The sequence below is a fragment of the Neofelis nebulosa genome, chromosome X (assembly GCF_028018385.1).
Source record: "Neofelis nebulosa isolate mNeoNeb1 chromosome X, mNeoNeb1.pri, whole genome shotgun sequence".
Lineage (NCBI taxonomy): Eukaryota > Metazoa > Chordata > Mammalia > Carnivora > Felidae > Neofelis > Neofelis nebulosa.
Window position 1 is genome coordinate 77,706,966 of NC_080800.1, and position 22,081 is coordinate 77,729,046.

At 37.4% G+C, this 22,081-nt stretch overlaps 1 protein-coding gene across 3 annotated transcripts in view; it reads left to right on the forward strand.

Moving 5' to 3' along the window:
- DIAPH2 (diaphanous related formin 2) overlaps positions 1-22,081 on the forward strand; it is a 988,177-nt gene that overhangs the window by 513,816 nt on the left and 452,280 nt on the right. For all 3 annotated transcript variants that reach the window (XM_058714641.1, XM_058714642.1, XM_058714643.1), the window contains one exon: positions 13,855-13,984. In XM_058714641.1, coding sequence (XP_058570624.1) covers positions 13,855-13,984 — 130 coding nt within the window. The remainder of the gene's footprint in view (positions 1-13,854; positions 13,985-22,081) is intronic.

The following is a 22,081-nucleotide window of genomic DNA, read 5'->3' on the forward strand; positions in this document are numbered from 1 at the left end:
TCCAGCAAGAATACTCCATCAGGCATGGTACTTATATCTGTTTTACTTAGATCTCTGGCCATGACCTTTTTCTTGTTCTTTCACCTGGGATAAATTTCTCTGTCTTCTCATTATGTTTCAGTCTCTGTGCTTTTTTCTGTATGTTAGGAATGTCAGCTCTGTCTCCTGTTGTTGAGGGTAGTGGTCTTATAAATTAGAGGTCCTATAGTGCCCTGCAGTTTGGTGTCCCGTATTCCCCAGGGCCTGGCACTTCTGGGAGTGTCTCTGCTGTGCACTGTGTGTGCTCCGCTGTTTTGTCCTTGCTGCTTTATCCTTCAGGCCTGTGGTCCGCAGAGTCTCTCTTTGCCTGTTGTGGGTAGTATTTGGTCCCTGGCCTGAATGTGGTGCAGTTAAATATAGGCACGTTCTGGTCTCCTTGTGAAATTAAACCTGTAGGCACCAATGTGAGAACTGAGGCTCCGTAGAACTCCTGAGTCAGAAGATGCTCTGTGAGTAGGGGTTTGAGCTGGTCTTCTGGGGCAGGGGACCCACCAACAGGGGACTGAGGCAAGCATGATTGATAAAGGCAGTTCTAAATGAGCGAGGGGAAGATGGCGGTGTGGGAGGATGATGGGCTCACCTCATCCTGCTGATCACTTAGATTCCACCCACATCTGCCTAAATAACCCACAAAACCACCATAAGACTAGCAGAACAGACTCTCCGGAGCCAAGTGTAGACAAGAGACCCACTGAAGAAGGTAGGAAGGGTGGAGAGGCAGGGTATGCTACATGGACTGGCGGGAGGGAGCCCAGGGCAGTGGAGGGGCAGCCCACCCTGCAAGGCAGAGCCCCGCAGTCTGGCTTACAAAAGTGGAGGGGCCAGACTGCATGAGTTCTGACAGCCAGCGGGACTGAACATCTGGAATGTTAAAAGTCAACAGCTCTGCTCTCAGTGGGGAGAGCAAGAAGACAGCGGGAGGGAGAGTTTCTGAGCCCTGGAGGACAAAGCTCAACTTGGTGGGGAAGAAAGGTGCTGGCAAGCACCATATCCCTCTCCCATCCCCCAGCCAAAATCCCTAAGGGAACCAGTTCCTGTCATCGAACTTGCTTGCACCATGCAAACACCCAATTGTGTGCTTCTGTGAATCCATCCCTTTGACTGGTCTGTCTCCCTCCTGGTGCTGCAGGGCCCCTCCCGCAGGGGACCACCTACAGCAAAGGAAGCTAAACCTGCCCCTCCCACCCCTTGTACACCTTGCGGATCCACCCCGGCTAATATGCCAGATCCAATAAAAGCAGCACCACAGCCTGGCAGTGTACAACTAGCCCACACACGGGCCATACCACTCCACAGTGAGTCCGGCCCCTGGGAGAGGGGAAGATAAGGTACACACCAGTCTGACTGTGGCCCCAGTGGTGGGTTGTGACAGACATCTGGTCTGACTGTGAACCTGCCCACCAACACAAGTTACTCCAGACAGCACAGGGGAAGTGCCGTGAAGTTTGGAACCACCCCAGAACTATTGAAAATGATGAAATAGAAGAATTCTCGTCAAAAGAAATTCCATGAAGTAGCAACAGCTAACGAATTGATCAAAAAAGTTTAAACAATATAACAAAACAAGAATTTAGAATAATAATCATAAAATTAATCGCTGGGCTTAAGAAAAGCGTAGAGGACAGAAGAGAATCTATAGCTACAGAGATCAAGGGACTAAGAAATAGTCATGAGGAGCTAAAAAATGATATCAGTGAGGTGCAAAATAAAATGGAGGTGGCCACGGCACAGATTGAAGAGGCAGAGGGGAGAATAGGTGAATTAGAAGATAAAATTATGGAAAAAAGAGGAAGCTGAGAAAAAGAAAAAAAATATCCAGTATTGTGTGGGGAGAATTAGAGAAGTAATTGATGGAATCAAATGCAACAATATCTGTATCATAGGAATTGCTGAAGAGGAAGAGAGAGAGAGAGAAAGGGGCTGAAGGTGTACTTGAACAAATTATTGCTGAGAACTTACCTGACCTGGGGAAGGAAAAAGGCATCTAAATCCAAGAGGCACGGAGGACTCTGCTCAGACGTAACTTGAATCTATTTTCTGCATGACATATCATAGTGGAACTTGCAAAATACAAGGATATAGAGAGAATTCTGAAAGCAGCTAGGGATAAACGGGCCTTAACATGCAAAGGTAGACACATATAAAGATAATAGCAGACCTATCAACTGAAATTTGGCAGCATAGAAAGGAATAGCAGGAAATCTTCAATGTGATGAACAGAAAAATTATGCAGCTGAGAATCCTTTATCCAGCAAGTCTGTCATTCAGAACAGGAGAGATAAAGGTCTTACCAAACAAACAAAACGTGAAGGAATTCATCACCACTAAACCAGCCCTACAACAGATCCTAAGGGGGGTTCTGTGAGTGAAATGTTTCAAGGACCACAAGGTACCAGAGTCATCACTACAAGCATGAAACCTACAGAAATCACAATGACTCTAAACCCATATCTTTCTATAATAACACTGAATGTAAATGGACTAAATGCACCAACCAAAAGACATAGGGTATCAGAATGGATAAGAAAACAACACCCATCTATTTGCTCTCTACAAGAGATGCATTTTAGACCTGAGGACACCTTTAGATTGAGAGTGAGGGGATGGAGAACTATCTATCATGCTACTGGAAGGCAAAAGAAAGCTGGAGTAGCCATACTTACATCAGACAAACTAGACTTTCAATTAAAAGATGTAACAAGAGATGAAGAAGGGCATCATATAATAATTACAGGGTCTATCCATCAAGAAGAGCTAACAATTATAAATGTCTATGCGCCAAATACAGGAGCCCCCAAATATATAAAACAATTAATCATAAACATAAGCAACCTTATTGATACGAATGGGGTCATGGCAGGGGACTTTAATACTCCACTTACAACAATGGATAGATCATCTAGACACAAAATCAAAAAGAAACAAGGGCCCTGAATGATACATTGGATCAGATGGACTTGACAGATATATTTAGAACTCTGCATCCCAAAGCAACAGAATATACTTTCTTCTTGAGTGCACATGGAACATTCTCCAAGATAGATCACATACTGAGTCACAAAACAGCCCTTAATAGGTATAAAAGAATTTAGATCATACCATGAACACTTTCAGACCACAATGCTATGAAATGTGAAGTCAACCACAGGAAAAAGTCTGGAAAACCTCCAAAAGCATGGAGGTTAAAGAACACCCTACTATAGGATGAATGGGTCAACCAGGAAATTAGAGAAGGAATTTAAAATTATATGGCAACAAATGAAAATGAAAATACAACAATCCAAACGCTTTGTGATGCAGCAAAGGCAGTGGGAGTGGAAAATAAATTGCAATCCAGCCTATCTCAAGAAGCAAGAAAAATCCCAAATACAAAATCTAACAGCACACCTAAAGGAAATAGAAACAGAACAGCAAACACACCCAAAACCCAGCAGAAGAAGAGAAATAATAAAGATCAGAGCAGAAATAAACAATATAGAATCTAAAAACCTTTAGAGCAGATCAATGAAACCAAGAGTTGGTTTTTTGAAAAAATACACAAAATTGATAAACCTCTAGCCAGGCTTCTCAAGAAGAAAAGGGAGATGACCCAAATAGATAAAATCGTGAGTGAAAATGGAATTATTACAACCAATCGATCAGAAATACAAGCAATTCTCAGGGAATACTATGAAAAATTATATGCCAAACAACTGGACAACCTGGAATAAATGGACAAATTCTTAAGCACCCCACACTTCCAAAACTCTAACAGAAAGAAATTGAAAATTTGAACAGACCCATAACCAACGAGGAAGTTGAATCAGTTATCAAAAATCTCCCAACAAATAAGAATCCAGGACCAGATTCCTTCCCTGAGGAATTCTACCAGACATTTAAAGCATAAGTAATAACTATCCTTCTCAAGCCAGCATTCCTTTGATTCCCAAACCAGGGACACACCCAGCAAAAAAAGAGAACTACAGGCCAATATCCCTGACGAATATGGATGCAAAAATTTGCAACAAGATACTAGCAAATCCAATTCAACAGCATATAAAAAGAATTATTCACTATGATCAAGTGGGATTCATTCCTGAGCTGCAGGGCTGGTTCAACATTCACAAATCATTCAATGTAATACATCACATTAATAAATGTAAAGATAAGAACCATAAGATCCTGTCAATTGATGCAGAAAATGCATTTGACAAAATTCAGCATCCTTTCTGAATAAAAACGTCGAGAAAGGCGGGATGGAAGGAACATACAGACATCATTAAAGCCATTTATGAAAAGCCCACAGCTAATATCATCTTCAATGGTAAAAAACTGAGAGGTTTCCCCCTGACATCTGGAATATGACAGGGATGTCCACTCTCACTGCTGTTGTTTCACATAGTGTTGGAAGGTCTAGCATCAGCAATCAGACAACAAAAGGAAATCAAATGCATCAAAATTGGCAACGATGAAGTCAAGCTTTCACTTTTTGCTGATGAGTTGATATTATACATGGAAAACCTGATAGACTCCACCAAAAATCTGCTAGAACTGACACATGAATTCAGCAAAGTTGCAGGATACAAAATCAATGTACAGAAATCAGTTGCATTCTTATACGCTAACAAGGAAGCAACAGAAAGACAAATAAAGATACTGATCTCATTCACAATTGCACCAAGGATCATAAAATACCTAGGGATAAACCTAACCAAAGTTGTAAAAGATGTGTATGCTGAAAACTATAGAAAGCTTATGCAGGAAATTGAAGAAGATATAAAGAAATGGAAAAACATTTTGTGTTCATGGATTGGAAGAATAAATATTGTCAAAATGTCAATACTACCCAAAGCTGTCTACACATTCAATGCAATCCCAATCAAAATTGCACCAGCATTCTTCTCGAAGCTAGAACAAGCAATCCTAAAATTTGTATGGAACCACAAAAGGCCCCAAATAGCCAAAGTAATATTGAAGAAGAAGACCAAAGTGGGAGGCATCCCAATCCCAGACTTTAACCTCTACTCCAAAGCTGTAATCATCAAGACAGCATGGTACTGGCACAAAAACAGACACATAGACCAATGGAATAGAATAGAAACCCCAGAATTAGACCCACAAAAGTATGGCCAACTAATCTTTGATAAAGCAGGAAAAACAGCCAATGGAAAAAAGACAGTCTCTTAAACAAATGATGCTGGGAGAACTGGACAGTAACATGCAGAATGATGAAACTAGACCACTTTCTTACCCCATTCACAAAAATAAACTCAAAATGGAAAAAGGACCTGAATGTGAGACAGGAAACCATCCAAACCCTAGAGGAGAAAGTAGGAAACAACCTCTGTGACCTCAGCTGTAGTAATTTCTTAGTTGACACATCCCGAAAGTCAAGGGAATTAAAAGCACAATTGAACTATTGGGATCCCATGAAGATAAAATGCTTATGCACTGCAAACGAAACAATCAACACAACCAAAAGGCAACCAATAGAGTGGGAAAAGATATTTGCAAATGACATATTGGACAAAGGGCTAGTATCCAAGATCTATAAAGAGCTCACCAAACTCCACACCCAAAAATCAAATAATCCAGTGAAGAAATGGGCAGAAAACATGAATAGACACTTCTCTAAAGAAGACATCCATATGGCCGAGAAGCACATGAAAACATGCTCAACGTCGCTCCTCATCAGGGAAATACAAATCAAAACCACACTCAGATATCACCTCACACCAGTCAGATTGGCTAAAATGAGGAAATCAGGAGACTACAGATGCTGGCGAGGATGTGGAGAAACGGGAACCGTCTTGCACTGTTGGTAGGAATGCAAACTGGTGCAGCCGCTCTGGAAAACAGTGTGGAGGTTCCTCAAAAAATGAAAAATAGATCTACCCTATGATCCAGCAATAGGACTGCTAGGAATTTACCCAAGGGATAGAGGAGTGCTGATGCATAGGGGTACTTGTACCCCCTTATTTATATCAGTGCTTTCAACAATAGCCAAATTATGGAAAGAGCATAAATGTCCATCAACTGACGAATGGATAAAGAAATTGTGGTTTATATATGCATTGGAACACTACGTGGCAACGAAAAAGAATGAAATCTGGCCTTTTGTAGCCACGTGGATGGAACTGGAGATTGTTATGTTATGTGAAATAAATCATACAGAGAAAGACAGATACCATATGTTTTTTCATATGTGGATCCCAAGAAACTTAACAGAAGACCATGGGGGAGGGGAAGTAAAAAACAACAAAAAAAAAAGTTAGAGGGGAAGGAGCCAAACCATAAGAGACTCTTAAAAACTGAGAACAAACTGAGGGTTGATGGGGGTTGGGAGGGAGGGGAGGGTGGGTGATGGGTATTGAGGAGGGCACCTGTTGGGATGAGCACTGGGTGTTGTATGGAAACCAATTTGACAATAAATTTTATATATTAAAAAAAGAATAAATGAACTTCTAAAAAAAAATAAAGGTAGTTCTACTGGATTGCAGTGAGGGGGGTGGTAAGGCTTGGTGTAAGCAAGTTACATAGAGAGTGTTGGTGCTGTGCTCATCCTCACAGAGGTCTCTGTACTTATGCTGTGGGGCAAGGGAGAGAAATGGCACTTGCCTGTTCCTTGTTCCTGGAGGGGTCTCTCCAGGATGGATCTCTGAGATAAGCAAATCACCTCTGTACCTTGATCCTCAGGCACTCTTCAGATCACTGTTTCCCTGCTCTGTGCCCACTGGTTGTTTTCCTGCCCTCCCCACCCCCCCAAAGCAGCTCAGTGCCCTCTCATCTCTATCCCAGTGAAGCCCGCTGACGTTTAAAATTCCAGGCTTTAAATCCTTCTTTTTGCCAGAAGTTATGAAATTCAGTGCCTCTCATTTTCCAATCCAATTGCTATGCGGATTTGTTTTCCCCGTGATTTTCCCTATATGTTAGTCTGTCTCTGATCCTTTCTGTCACCATGGCTCTCCATTCCCACTGCAGTGCCATGCTCTGTTTCTCTTCTGAGAACTGAGTCTCTGCACCTCCTACTTCCTTCGATGTGACTTCTTCTCTGCTTTTAGTTGTGAGTTTGTTCTTTCAGTCCTCAGGTCAATTCCTGGGGTATTTAGGATGGTTTGATAGTTATCTTGTTCTATTCATGAGATGAGGCAAGCCTAGCATCCTCCTACTCTGCTGCTATCTTCTAAGTTGCAGTAAATATTTAAATTGACTACACACACAAAGGTTATGCATATAAAGCACTTCTCAAAGTCTCTGACCCATAGGCACCTGATAGATGGGTAACAGATGTTGGTTCCTTTTACCCTTAAATGATCATACTACCATCTGATGAAAGAAGAACATCTAAGGTTCTGAAGAACTAAGGTCATGAATAACTGAAGCAAATGGATAGAACTCTTCACCCATTCATAATTCAACAAATATGTATTAAGTGCCTATTATGTGTGAGCTATTGTTCTAGATGGTGTGTATGTAAATGTGAACAGAGCAGATCAACAAATCCCCGTACTTGTGTAGATAATATTCTAGTGGAGAGCAATAAGAATGAGTAAATAAGTAAATGGAGTATATGGTATATTTGAGACTAAATAAGTAAATAGAAAATATAATATATTCGAGCTCAGTGTTATGGATAAAAGTAAAGGTGGGAGGACGTAAGAGGAAGTAAGGGAGAATGGATTGCAAGTTTTTGTTTAGAATGAGAAAGTGACTTTTGAGTATAGGTCTTAAAAGAAGGGAAGGAGCTAGCCATGCTAAAAGTAAAAGTGAAAGCTTCCACTCAGAAAGCACTAGCAAAGGCTCTGAATAAGACACATGTGTGGTGATTTCAAAGAGGTAGGAAGCAAGCATGGTTGAAGGGGATACTAACAGATAATAACTAGAGACACAATCACTGTGGTAATGGGGCCGGATCACTGAGGACCTTTCAGGTTGTGGCAATAACTTACTCTTTGTGAAGATGAAAAGCTAAAGTAGGCTCTCCTCACTTTTAATCTGGATAATGATCATGGTCATGATAATACATTATCTTAATCAATTCTGTAATTCTTTGATTATACGTACTTATCTAATGCCTATGTTATAGATAAAAAAGCTGAGACATAAAATGTCTAAGTAACTTCCCCAAGGTCATACAGCTAGTGAATGGTAGTGTCAAGGTTCAAACCCATTTCTGTCTGAATCCAAAGTCTGTGCTCAGTAACTATTCTGATTAGAAATTTGAATTTTATTACATAAGTTGTAAAGAACCATTGGATTCATTGAGGGAAGAGAGTAGCATGCTCATATTCATTTTCAAGAAGCATGCATAGGTTGAATCATATAGGATAAAATGAAGCAGAGAAAGTGGAATGCCATTCTACCTTCTCATACATTATCTCCACATAGTCACCACTTACGTATAAAAGATGAGCTACCACCTCCTTCCTAAAGTGAGCCCATTTGAGAGTCATCACTTTCTTTGTCACCAACATGATCACTCATTAATTTAATCACCAGAGTTTAAAACTTGATTTTTCCCTTTCCCTCATTCCAAATATTCTTTTTCACTGACTTAATCCTGTTTGTCTTCACAATGTGTCTTGAATTTGTTTTCTTCACCTTTTTTACTTATATCCTAGTTATTTTCCTTTTAGCAGTCCTTAATATTTGCCACCAAATTACTCTCCTATATCTTCTCTTTTCTGTACAATTTTGTGTTTTTTCCCAAAATTCTGAGCTCCCTGAGATTTCAAAGGTACCATGCATCATTTGTCTCTGACCTTTATTGTTCAGCACAATCCATAGCCCACAGCGGATCACTGGATGTACTTCTATATTTATATTTGCTTTGCTTCTAACTTGCTTAGCTTACAACCATATGGTGCTCCATTCCTAAGAGACACAAGATAACTTTATTCTAGCACTCACTCCCACCTAACTCTCAACAAATATGATGTCCTAGAAAAGTCTGGGCTTTGTAATCAACCTTTCTGTATATGTATGGGTGTGTGTGTACACTCACTCACACACACACACACACACACACACACACACACACACACGAATAGAGTTTAATTTAGAAGTATTACTCTTATAACCCACACAAGTGAGAACTTATGTGGGGAAAAATCTTCATTCAGAAACGTATATTGCCTACATAGTATGCTTTAGCATTCTCCCAGGTACTTTGGATAAAAATTAAGAAAACAGGGAGGGTCTCTAACCTTGAAAGAGCTCATATTGATTGGAAAAAAAAACCTACTGTGTTAAAATGTTTATAGTGAAGGAAAATGGCTCAAAAAAGGCATTAATTATTCCTAAGATAGAAAAGTCTTCAAACAGATGTTGATAGTTGAATAGTCGTGAAATACAAGTAGGTATTCACCTGACAGAAAAAAGAAGGGAGAAGGAGGGGGCATCTAGAGAGAACAAGATGTGGAAAAGCATAATGGTATGACATCAAATGGTATGTTCATGCATTTGTAATCAGAACAAAGAGATGGGCATGCCTCAAAAAGCAGCAGAGGACATATTAGAAAGGTAGGCAAGGGACAGCTCTCAAAGAGCCTTGTATGCAAAACAAAGAAGTTTTTAGGCTTTTCTAGTAGAAGAGGGGAGACTTTGTAATGAGAACTTTGAGTGGATTCTTTTCAAAAAAAAAAACATCTGAAAAGTAAGATCTGTGTGGAGAGGCTAAATTTACTAAAATTGTTTAGTTTAAAGAACAGAACACATTGAGAAGGGAGCTTTCACTGTGAGAGGTGGTTATACAGAGGACAGTGACCAGTTATTTTCAGTTCCCACTGAGGACAGAGCAAGAAGAAATAGGCTTAAATCTCAGAAGAGGAGAAAATTACCTACAGACGGGGTCCTTCACAAAAAGATTGAGTGTGGCAAATGTACATGATTAAAATGTTGTCTCAGGCTCTCTGTGTGCTGGCTTCTATGTGCTCAGAACTGCCTAATTTCAAAGATAGGGCAAATACTAGATTTTCAGGCTTGAATGAAAGTATTTAAAATAAAAAATCTCTTACATGGCAATTAGTTATTCAAATATCTTGCTATCTGCCTAACCTATAGTGGTTGAAATATATTGGAACATGTCAAATGCAAACACTATGTTTCATAATATAGCATTCATTTTTATAAGAAAAAAGAGAAACTATCCAAATTTGCTATAGATATTTGCTATTCTGTCATAGGTATCTTAGATTCATGTACCATTTCAGAAAGCTATTAAAGATTAGGTAGATACAATTAGTATAAATTTAGTTATTAATCTTTATGAGGAACGTTTATTGGTCATATGATTATAATTAAAATCATTCTATATTTTATTAACTGATGGTACTTTATCAGTGACTATAGTGAATTGCTCTATCTTCCTTTTATTGTTGTCATTAGCTGATGACTCAACTTATTAAAATATTATAAAGCATTTTTAACTCTTTCAATTTCCAATTTCTGGAACCGCTGTTTGTATTTTTATTATGTGGCAATATATACAAGACATAAGATTATAGGGTGAGTATTTTTTCCATCATCATTTTGTACCTTATAAAGAGAAGTCACATATCTATCTTGTACTTATGCCTAATTGTGGCTGGTGAGAGGGAGACAGGGAAATCACAGGCAGGGTTGCCAAAAGGCACTTGGCTCCTGGTGGAAGCAAACCTTGAAATGTTGACAGTATTGCCACTACTGAGATTTGGGCAATCTGGACAAGTATTATTAGAATATTTGATGTTAATATAAAATTATCATAATTTAAAGTTAACTAGATATCAAATGGAAACCAGTTTTATTTCTTAATCAACTAACTCAAACTTTTTGGAAGCGATTTTACACATATTCATATTAGATTATATTACCCCAAGAGATGTATATATCCAACTAGTGTACTTGGAAGAGCAAATTATTGGATAAATGCCATTAACCATTAGAACTTATGAAGGTGAATGTTCTTGGTTGCCTTCTGTGCTGACATTGAACAATACAATAGGTCCTGAGAGAGAGAGAGAGAGAATGCCTAATGCATGAATGGTGCAGATGCAGTAAGAGAGGCTGAAGACATGGTAATAAAAAGCAAACATACTTTAATAAGTAAAAATTATGTTCCCCTTTATTTTAACAGTATATATTTATTTTTAAATGGCTGGGCTAAGGGTCATACATATAGAGAAAAATTATAAAGAATACATATTTGTCACAATTATTCCCTGCCAGTTTGAAACCTTAAAATAGACTGTCTGTGTGAAGTTATTTAAAAAATAAATATTGCAATACAGATTTACCAATTTGTTTCCCATAACAACTAAGATATTTCTCGGTTTGACAAAACAAGCACTTGTCCATGTTTGTCCATGCTTTGAAGGGGATATTACAGGTTTTTTTTTAAAGCATATCCATGCTTTGCCTGCAGGTCTTTCTGATTTGAACAAAGATACCAAGATATTTATTTAACCAAAATGTTATGTTTCATTTATCTTTTTGGAATGTAACCATTGATTTTACTAAATTTCTTAACAGAAATTAAGTTAATGGACCTGATTCTGAATAAATATTTATTAATTAAAAGCTGTTTCTGAAAATTAAGCTTTCATAAATATACATGCCAAAAGCTGGTTTTCAAATCACCCATAAAATTGACATATGAGCACAATGCTATTTTTCTATTTTTGTGTTTTCCTTTCCAGTATTGGCCATGTGCATTTAAAATACTTAAATATAGGGGCACCTGGGTGGCTCAGTTGGGCATCTGACTTTGGCTCAGGTCATGATCTTGCAGTTTCTGGGTTTTGAGCCCCGTGTCAAGCTCTGTGATGACAGCTTGGAGGCTGGAGCCAGCTTCAGATTCTGTGTCTCCGTCTCTCTCTGGCCCTCCCCCACTCATGCTCTATTTTTCTAAATAAATATTAAGAAATAATAAAATAAAATACTTCAATATATGTATTTGTACAGTTTGATGTCCTGACAAATTAGGTAGGTTTTTGTTGTTGTTGGTGGTGGTGGTGGTGTGTGTGCATCTGTATAGTCTCCACAGAGTTTATAAAATATAGGTCAATTTCTTTTCCTTCAGAAAGATGTACCTTCTATTTTACCTAAGCAACTAATGTTTTTAAGATTTAGGAATTCAAATATTTTGTAAGAAAAAAAGAAAATGTGAACTTTCTTTTAATTTGTAATATCCAGCATACTCTGAAAATGATGCACTTAGTAAAACATATACCACCATAATCCCAGGTAAAGACCTCTCTTTAGGAAAATGAGCCTCCCATTGAATCCTTTAGAGTAAACACCTTGGTTAACACAAGTTGCCCTTGAAGTTTTGATGCTGTTTGTTCTTATTTATAGCTTGTCCTTAAATTGTGTCATTTCAGCCTTGTAGTACTTGAAATTGTTAGGGGGAGCAACAAGATAATGCAAAATTTTAAATATTTCACCTATGTGGGATAAAATAATCCCAGAAATTCTAAAAGAAATCATCATGACCTTGTCACCACCTGACTTGTCAACATAATGCCTCCTGTGGCTTTGTTTTGAGACTGACACTAGTATTTCTTTTAAGTTCTTCATATCACAGCGACATAAATAATTGTTAAAAAGCTGTAGTAACGAACAGATTCAGTATGGGTCTGATTGTTTAAATGTGATTTTTTTCCTCAGTCACTAAAACAGTAAATATTAAATTCTTCTGTTAATTCCTTATCTTCCACAGCCTTTCATAAACCTGTTGGGGAAGAGTATACATTTATTCTAAACAGAGTTATCCTTAAAGCTAAAAACCCTGTATCAGTATGACTATCAGTAGGAAAACCCATCATCTAAGGATTATAGAATTAAAACATCCAATAAAAATGAGAAAACTTTATACTTTATTCTATATTTATCCTTTGTTTGTAGGTAAATCCTTGATTTCTTTTGCAGCTTAGTCTAGTATGAGTGTTACAGTAAAGACAAAGCTTAGATTTTCATCATAGATATTTTATCCTATATTTTAAAGATTTTTATCATTCTAACTATAGCATCTCTTTTCTAAAGTTGTCTCTGAAAAAGAAATACCATATGTAAACAGGACAAAAGTCATTACAATTATGTGCTCAGATTCTATTTTGTTAATTTTTTTAAACGTTTTATTTATTTTTGAGACAGAGAGAGACAGAGCATGAATGGGGGAGGGGCAGAGATAGAGGGAGACACAGTATCGGAAGCAGGGTCCAGGCTCTGAGCCATCAGCCCAGAGCCCGACGCGGGGCTTGAACTCACAGACCACGATATCGTGACCTGAGCTGAAGTCGGACGCTTAACCGACTGAGCCACCCAGGCGCCCCTCAGATTCTATTTTAAATCAGCATAAGAAGTTTTCAGTTTTTCTTTTTTGATGGCCTATCCAAGTAAAGGAAAACAAAAATGTACTTACTACTTTCCATTAATTTGTATCCGTAATGGTTACAAATAAATATAAAAGCTCACAAACAAATCCAGCTTTCAGTAATACATTTCTGTGATAAAGCAAATACAAATACTGACAACATAAGCACGCATTAACTAAGACTGTACTTAACAGTACTTGAATTAATGCTCTTTTCTCAGAGAATAGTTCATTTTTTGCCATAATAATTTAGACTTTTAAAATCTATATATTAAAATTTAAAGTTTCTCTTTTTTGGGTCATCTTTCTTTTAAAATATGGTGTTCATTTTAAAATCTAGAGCACTATCGCTAGACCCCATTAGGGAGCTACCAACTTTTTTTAAATTTTAAATTAATTATAATAAATTGAGTTCATTTATTTCACTTGTTGAAGAAAAAATCTATATTTATATTACCCAAAATATTGTTATTTTATTCCAGATCAGAGATACTAAGTCAGCAGATCAAAAAACAACCCTCTTGCATTTTATTGCTGAAATTTGTGAGGAAAAATACCGGGATATCCTGAAATTTCCTGAAGAACTGGAACATGTTGAAAGTGCAAGCAAAGGTAATTGATTTGTTGCTTTTTTCGAGACTATTCCTCGCCTAAGTATTATATTTTATGTGGTAATATTAAATAAACTTATTAACCATATTTTTCTGTTTATGGATATAAGAAAAGCAGGAAGATAATTTCCATTAGCATATATTTCACAATGTAGTGCATTTTAATGACCTAATATTTACTTACTTAATTTTTTAATACTGCTAGGTTATTTGAGCTTTCATATCTCTTATGAGATAGTATGTTCATTCATTCATTTCATAATCACTTAAGTGTATATTGTTTGCAAAGGAACCATACCATGAGGCTTTTGATGATATCAATATGATGGTGGGACAGTTTTTGCTTGAATATATTTAAAACCTAGAAGGTAAAAAAAGACATATATCCATATAGTTTATAAAATAAGGATGAATATGAGAAGTTCTGCACAAAAAGATACTGTACTATAATTTAAATGAGATAAGAAGTTCCTTTTGAATATGTAGATAAGAGAAGGCTTCCTGGAAGAGGTCAAAGTGTGAAGCTTGAGCACAGGATTTTTACAGACATGGAAAAGAGACATGTGAGCAAATAATATGAGTAAGAAACAGTGGCACAATATGTTAAGATGGGTGAAAGAATGGTTGAAAGTGAGATTATATATATGTGGAGAAGGAGAAGTGCATTTTCCCTCAGGTAAGAAAGCTATGCCATAAATCTTATATTTGAAATCACACTATATTAATTCCATTTCTCTATAACTCTGAGAATTTTCAGTAAAGACTCAAAAGCATATAAATTTCCCAAGTTTATTACAAACCATATAAACCTGTTAGTGTTCATTGAAGGGGGAAAAAAAGTATGTCTATGAAACCCAGAATATTATTTGTATAATATTGTTCAGTGGTCATCTCTGCCTGTCTGGTATTGTCAATCAAATCCTGAATGTATTTCTTTAATTTAATCCAGTGTGTCTCATTTTGTGGTCCCAGGACCAGAATAACAAAAGAAGGCAAAGTATGACTCCATAGTACTTTCCTTTTTGTTAAAAAAATCATGGGGCGCCTGGGTGGCGCAGTCGGTTAAGCGTCCGACTTCAGCCAGGTCACGATCTCGCGGTCCGTGAGTTCGAGCCCCGCGTCAGGCTCTGGGCTGATCCTCGGAGCCTGGAGCCTGTTTCCGATTCTGTGACTCCCTCTCTCTCTGCCCCTCCCCCGTTCATGCTCTGTCTCTCTCTGTCCCAAAAATAAATTAAAAACGTTGAAAAAAAAAATTAAAAAAAAAAAAATCTTAAAGATATGATGTAAAATTATACTCACTGGCAATTGCTTTTCTAAAGAACTTCTATATCTTGGCCCTTACATTTAAAAATACACCATTATGACTAGTCATATTTACTACTAATATGTAACTAATGTAGGATAATAGCAATATTTAAAAAATTTATAATTGGAAACATGAGAAATGTCACAAATAAGACCAATTCTGAAATTCGATCATGTCATCCTATTATTATTGTTTGATTGCCCTCTACCATAATTTTTTTCTAAAGTTTATTTGTCCAATATGTAGATTCAACTCCAGAAAGATAATGAGAACTATATCAATAATGTGTTTAAATAAAATTATGTTAATTTTATGATGATGATTTTTAGTTTTAATTTTTAAATTTTTAGTTCTTACACCAAGGATACTTTAGATAAATATATCTGATAACCATTTTTATTCAAAATAATCTGGGACAACTGTAATGAAATGTATAACGAAGTTTATATCACCTTTATTTTTAAGTCTAGATACTAGTTTATCTATCTATATATCTATATTGTCATATATTTGTGTCTCTGTCTTTATCATTTCATACATACTTTTAGCTACTACTGCATTTGATGAAGGTAACCTGTAGATCACAGCCTTCTGAGTTAGATATTACAAAGTTCTAATCCTAGCTGTATAACTTAGTTCTATAACCTTGAGCTACTAATGTAACTTCCCAAGTTTTGTTTCCTCATTTGTAAAATGAGAATTATAGTAACAAGAAGATCACATGAGTTGACGTGTTTAAAGCATTAAATAAATGGCTTGGCACATAGTAAATATGTAGCTGTTGCTATACCACTATCTTTATTAATAGTAGTTATCATATTCGTTATACTACTACAAATATTGTAGTCACTGCCATTGTCTTGTTAGAAGGGGATAATCATAAGGGCACCTATAGTTCCTACAGTTGCAGCCAACTATGTATTATATCCAGTTCTATTTGTTTCCTATGTGGGGGTTTTGGTAAATCCTTTCATATTTTTCTTTTACAGTATCACCAACTTTTTTCTTCCTGTCTATCAAAAGCAAAATCTCTGTTGTACTTTGATTATTTCTGCTTTTCTGTGTTCTTTGTGCCAGTGTTTTCAAAAGACTGTTGCCAGAAATCCTCTTCCTGTCTCACTGTTTGGGCCACAGCAATCCCCATTCTCAAGTTATTTTGACTAGTTTTTTCTCTTTCCCTATTAAATTCAGTCTCAACTTAAATTCTTAAGTGCATTCCACCTTTTTGCATCCCTCTTTAATCTCCTCCTAGTTCTCATTTCAGTGTGCTGAGACATATTTTCTCTTGTGCCATTTTATTGCTTTCTAGTAATCCTGTCTCCTGTGTATGATTTCATTCTGCATCCCATGCCTAGAAATCTCAACTCCCCTGTCCTCTAAGACAACTATCATTTGTCAAATCCCTGATCAAAATCCATTTTTTAAAATGTTTTGCTACTGAATCCCTAGGAGGAAATACTCGGGAATTTAGTCTACAGAGAATAAAAACAAAGCATGGTGAAAGGTCAGCCAGGTACCTCTTGTTTATAGTTCAATACTTTTCCTTAGTATTTGAATCCAACTTGTCTTGTTTGATTAATATGAGTTCAAAGTTGTTTGAAACACATTCTGTAACCTCTAGAACTGTGCATAGTATGTATATAGTCAAACAGTAAAAAAACAAACAGATGAGCACTATATAATTCATTTTGTTTGATGATGGACTATCTTTATATGAAATGATAACCTTAAAAAAAAAAACAGAGAGAGAGAGAGAGAGAGAGAGAGGAGAGAGAGAGGCAGACACAGAATCCGAGGCAGGCTCCAGGCTCTGAGCTGTCTGCACAGAACCTGACATGGGGCTTGACCACATTGACCTACTTCCTTGAGTTGCAGAAGCCAATATGTTGGAGAAGTATGGGGAATCCCTACTTCCTGCATTTCTCAAACAAAGAAGTGTAGAAGCCAAAGGACTTTGAATACCAGAGCCTGGGAGGAAAAGAGACTGAATCTACTAGGAAGAAAATGGGAAAGCTAGAAAAAGATAGGGCTACCCCAAGCAACAAATGAAAGCACATCTGATGGAGGGTCCAAAATATTACTACGAGTAGGGTAATAAAATAACCAAAGTCACAACAACAGAGAGCAAGTAACAATCTCCAAAAAACACCTCCTGAAAGGGCCAGGCCCTGGACAGTGTATGACCCTCCTTTAATATAGCAGTGCTCACAGGTACAGAGCACACCACAAACTTGTAAAACACATAAGGGACAGAACACTAACCAAAATTCTGAAATGGAATAATTCTCATCAAAAGAAATTCCAGTAAATAGTGACAGCTAACGAATTGATCAAGACCCATTGAAGCAATATAACTTAACAAGAATTTAGAATAATAGTCATGAAATTAAATACTGGGCTTGAAAAAAGCATAGAGGACAGCAGAGAATCTATTGCTACAGAGATCAAGGGACTAAAGAATAGTCATGATGAACTAAAAAATGCTACAAATGAGGCGCAAAATAAAATGGAGGCAACCACAGCTCAGATTGAAGAGGGAGAGGAGAGAATACGTGAATTAGAAGATAAAATTATGGAAAAAGAGGAAGCTGAGAAAAAGAGAAAAAAATCCAGGAATAAGAAGGGAGAATTAGAGAACTGATTCATGGAATCAAATGGAACAATATCTGTATCATAGGATTTCCAGAAGAAGAAGAGAGAGAAAGGGGCTGAAGGTGTACTTGAACAAATCATTGCAGAGAACTTCCTCAATTTGGGGAAGGAAAAAGGCATTGAAATCTAAGAGGCACAGAGGACTCCCTTCAGACGTAACTTGAATCAATCTTCTGCATGACATGTCATAGTGGAACTGGCAAAATATAAGGATATAGAGAGAATTCTGAAAGCAGGTAGGGATAAACGGGCCTTAACATACAAAGGTAGACGCATATAAGGATAATAGCAGACCTATCAACTGAAATTTGGCAGCACAGAAAGGAATAGCAGGAAATCTTCAATGTGATGAACAGAAAAATTATGCAGCTGAGAATCCTTTATCCAGCAAGTCTGTCATTCAGAACAGGAGAGATAAAGGTCTTACCAAACAAACAAAACTTGAAGGAATTCAACACCACTAAACCAGCCCTACAACGGATCCTAAGGAGGATTCTGTGAGTGAAATGTTTCAAGGACCACAAGGTACCAGAGACATCACTACAAGCATGAAACCTACAGACATCACAATGACTCTAAACCCATATCTTTCTATAATAACACTGAATGTAAATGGACTAAATGCACCAACCAAAAGACATAGGGTATCAGAATGGATAAGAAAACAACACCCATCTATTTGCTGTCTACAAGAGACTCATTTTAGACCTGAGGCCACCTTCAGATTGAAAGTGAGGGGATGGAGAACTGTCTATGATGCTACTGGAAGGCAAAAGAAAGCTGGAGTAGCCATACTTATGTCAAATTAGATTTTAAATTAAAAACTGTAACAAGAGATGAAGAAGGGCATTATACAATAATCACAGGATCTATCCATCAGGAAGAGCTAACAATTATAAATGTCTATGCGCCGAATACAGAAGCCCCCAGATATATAAAATAATTACTCACAAACAAAAGCAATCTTATTGATTAGAATGTGGTAATTGCAGGGGACATTAACACTCCACTTACAGAAATGGATAGATCATCTAGACACATGGTCAATAAAGAAACAAGGGCCCTGAATGATACATTGGATCAGATGGACTTGACAGATATATTTAGAATTCTGCATCCCAAAGCAACAGAATGTACTTTCTTCTCCAGTGCACATGGAACATTCTCCACGATAGATCACATACTGGGTGACAAAACAGCCCTTCATAAGTATACAAGAATTGAAATCATACCATGCATACTTTCAGACCTCAATGCTATGACGCTTGAAATCAACCACAGGAAAAAGTCTGGAAAACCTCCAAAAGCATGGAGGTTAAAGAACACTCTACTAAAGAATGAATGGGTCAACCAGGCAATTAGAAAAGAAATTTAAAAATATATGGAAACAAATGAAAATGAAAATACAACAATCCAAACGCTTTGGGATGCAGCGAAGGCGGTCCTGAGAGGAAAATACATTGCAATCGAGGCCTATCTCAAGAAACAATAAAATCCCAAATACAAAATCTAACAGCACACCTAAAGGAAATAGAAGCAGAACAGCAAAGACAGCCTAAACCCAGCAGAAGAAGAGAAATAATGAAGATCAGAGCAGAAATAAACAATATACAATAAAAAAAAAAAACCGTAGAGCAGATCAACGAAACCAAGAGTGGTTTTTTTGAAAAAATAAACAAAACTGATAAACCTCTAGCCGGGCTTCTCAAAAAGAAAAGGGAGATGACCCAAATAGATAAAATCATGAATGAAAATGGAATTATTACAACCAATCCCTGAGAGATACAAGCAATTCTCAGGGAATACTATGAAAAATTATATGCCAACAAACTGGACAACCTGGAAGAAATGGACAAATTCCTAAACGCCCACACGCTTCCAAAAGTCAGTCAGGAGGAAAAGGAAAGTTTGAACAGACCCATAACCAGTGAAGAAATTGAATCAGTCATCAAAAATCTCCCAACAAATAAGAGTCCAGGACCAGATGGCTTCCCAGGGGAGTTCTACCAGAACTGTTTAAAGCAGACATAATACCTATCCTTCTCAAGCTATTCCAAAAAATAGAAAGGGAATGAAAACTTCCAGACTCATTCTAGGAAGCCAGTATTCCCTTGATTCCTAAACCAGACAGAGACCCAGTAAAAAAAAGAGAACTACAGGCCAATATCCCTGATGAATATGGATGCAAAAATACTCAATAAGATACTAGCAAATCGAATTCAACAGCATATAAAAAGAATTAATCACCATGATCAAGTGGAATTATTTCCTGGGATGCAGGGCTGGTTCAACATTCGCAAATCAATCAACGTCATACATCACATTAATAAAAGAAAAGATAAGAAGCATATGATCCTGTCAATCGATGCAGAAAAGGCATTTGACAAAATTCAGCAACCTTTCTTAAAACAAACCCTTCAGAAAGTCGGGATAGTAGGAACATACTTAAACATCATAAAAGCCATTTTTGAAAAGCCCACAGCTAAAATCATCCTCAATGGGGAAAAACTGAGAGCTCTTTCCCTGAGATCAGGAACACGACAGGGATGCCCACTCTCACCGCTGTTGTTTAACATAGTGTTGGAAGTTCTAGCATCAGCAATCAGACAACAAAAAGAAATCAAAGACATCATATTTGGCAAAGATGAAGTTAAGCTTTCACTTTTTGTAGATGACATAATATTATAGATGGAAAATCCAATAGACTCCACCAAAAGTCTGCTAGAACTGACACATGAATTCAGCAAAGTTGCAGGATACAAAATCAATGTACACAAATCAGTTGCATTCTTATACACTAACAAGGAAGCAACAGAAAGACAAATAAAGAACCTGATCCCATTCACAATTGCACGAAGAAGCATAAAATACTTAGGGATAAATCTAACCAAAGATGTAAAAGATCTGTATGCTGAAAACTATAGAAATCTTATGAAGGAAATTGAAGAAGATGTAAAGAAATGGAAAAACATTCCGTGCTCATGGATTGGAAGAATAAATATTGTCAAAACGTCAATACTACCCAAAGCTATCTACACATTCAATGCAATCCCAATCAAAATGGCACCAGCATTCTTCTCGAAACTAGAGCAAGCAATCCTAAAATTTGTATGGAACCACAAAAGGCCCCGAATAGCCAAAGTAATTTTGAAGAAGAAGACCAAAGCAGGAGGCATCCCAATCCCAGAGTTTAACCTCTACTCCAAAGCTGTAATCATCAAGACAGCATGGTATTGGCACAAAAACAGACACATAGACCAATGGAATAGAATAGAAACCCCAGAACTAGACCCGTAAACGTATGGCAAACTAAGACTTTTTCCTACTTTTGACAAAGCAGGAAAGAACATCCAATGGAAAAAAGACAGTCTCTTTAACAAATGGTGCTGGGAGAACTGGACAGCAACATGCAGAAGTTTGAAACTAGACCACTTTCTCACACCATCCACAAAAATAAACTCAAAATGGATAAAGGACCTGAATGTGAGACAGGAAACCAACCAAACCCTAGAGGAGAAAACAGGAAAAGACCTCTCTGACCTCAGCCATAGCAATCTCTTACTCGAAACATCCCCAAAGACAAGGGAATTAAAAGCAAAAATGAACTACTGGGACCTTATGAAGATAAAAAGCTTCTGCACAGCAAAGGAAACAACCAACAAAACTAAAAGGCAACCAACGGAATGGGAAAAGATATTTGCAAATGACATATAGGACAAAGCGGTAGTATCCAAAATCTATAAAGAGCTCACCAAACTCCACACCTGAAAAACAAATAACCCAGTAAAGAAATGGGCAGAAAACATGAATAGACACTTCTCTAAAAAAGACATTTGGATGGCCAACAGGCACATGAAAAGATGCTCAACGTCGCTCCTCATCAGGGAAATACAAATCAAAACCACACTCAGATATCACCTCCCGCCAGTCAGAGTGGCCAAAATGAACAAATCAGGAGACTATAGATGCTGGAGAGGATGTGGAGAAAGGAGAACCCTCTTGCACTGTTGGTGGGAATGCAAACTGGTGCAGCCACTCTGGAAAACAGTGTGGAGGTTCCTCAGAAAATTGAAAATAGACCTACCCTATGACCCAGCAATAGCACTGCTAAGAATTTACCCAAGGGATACAGGAGTACTG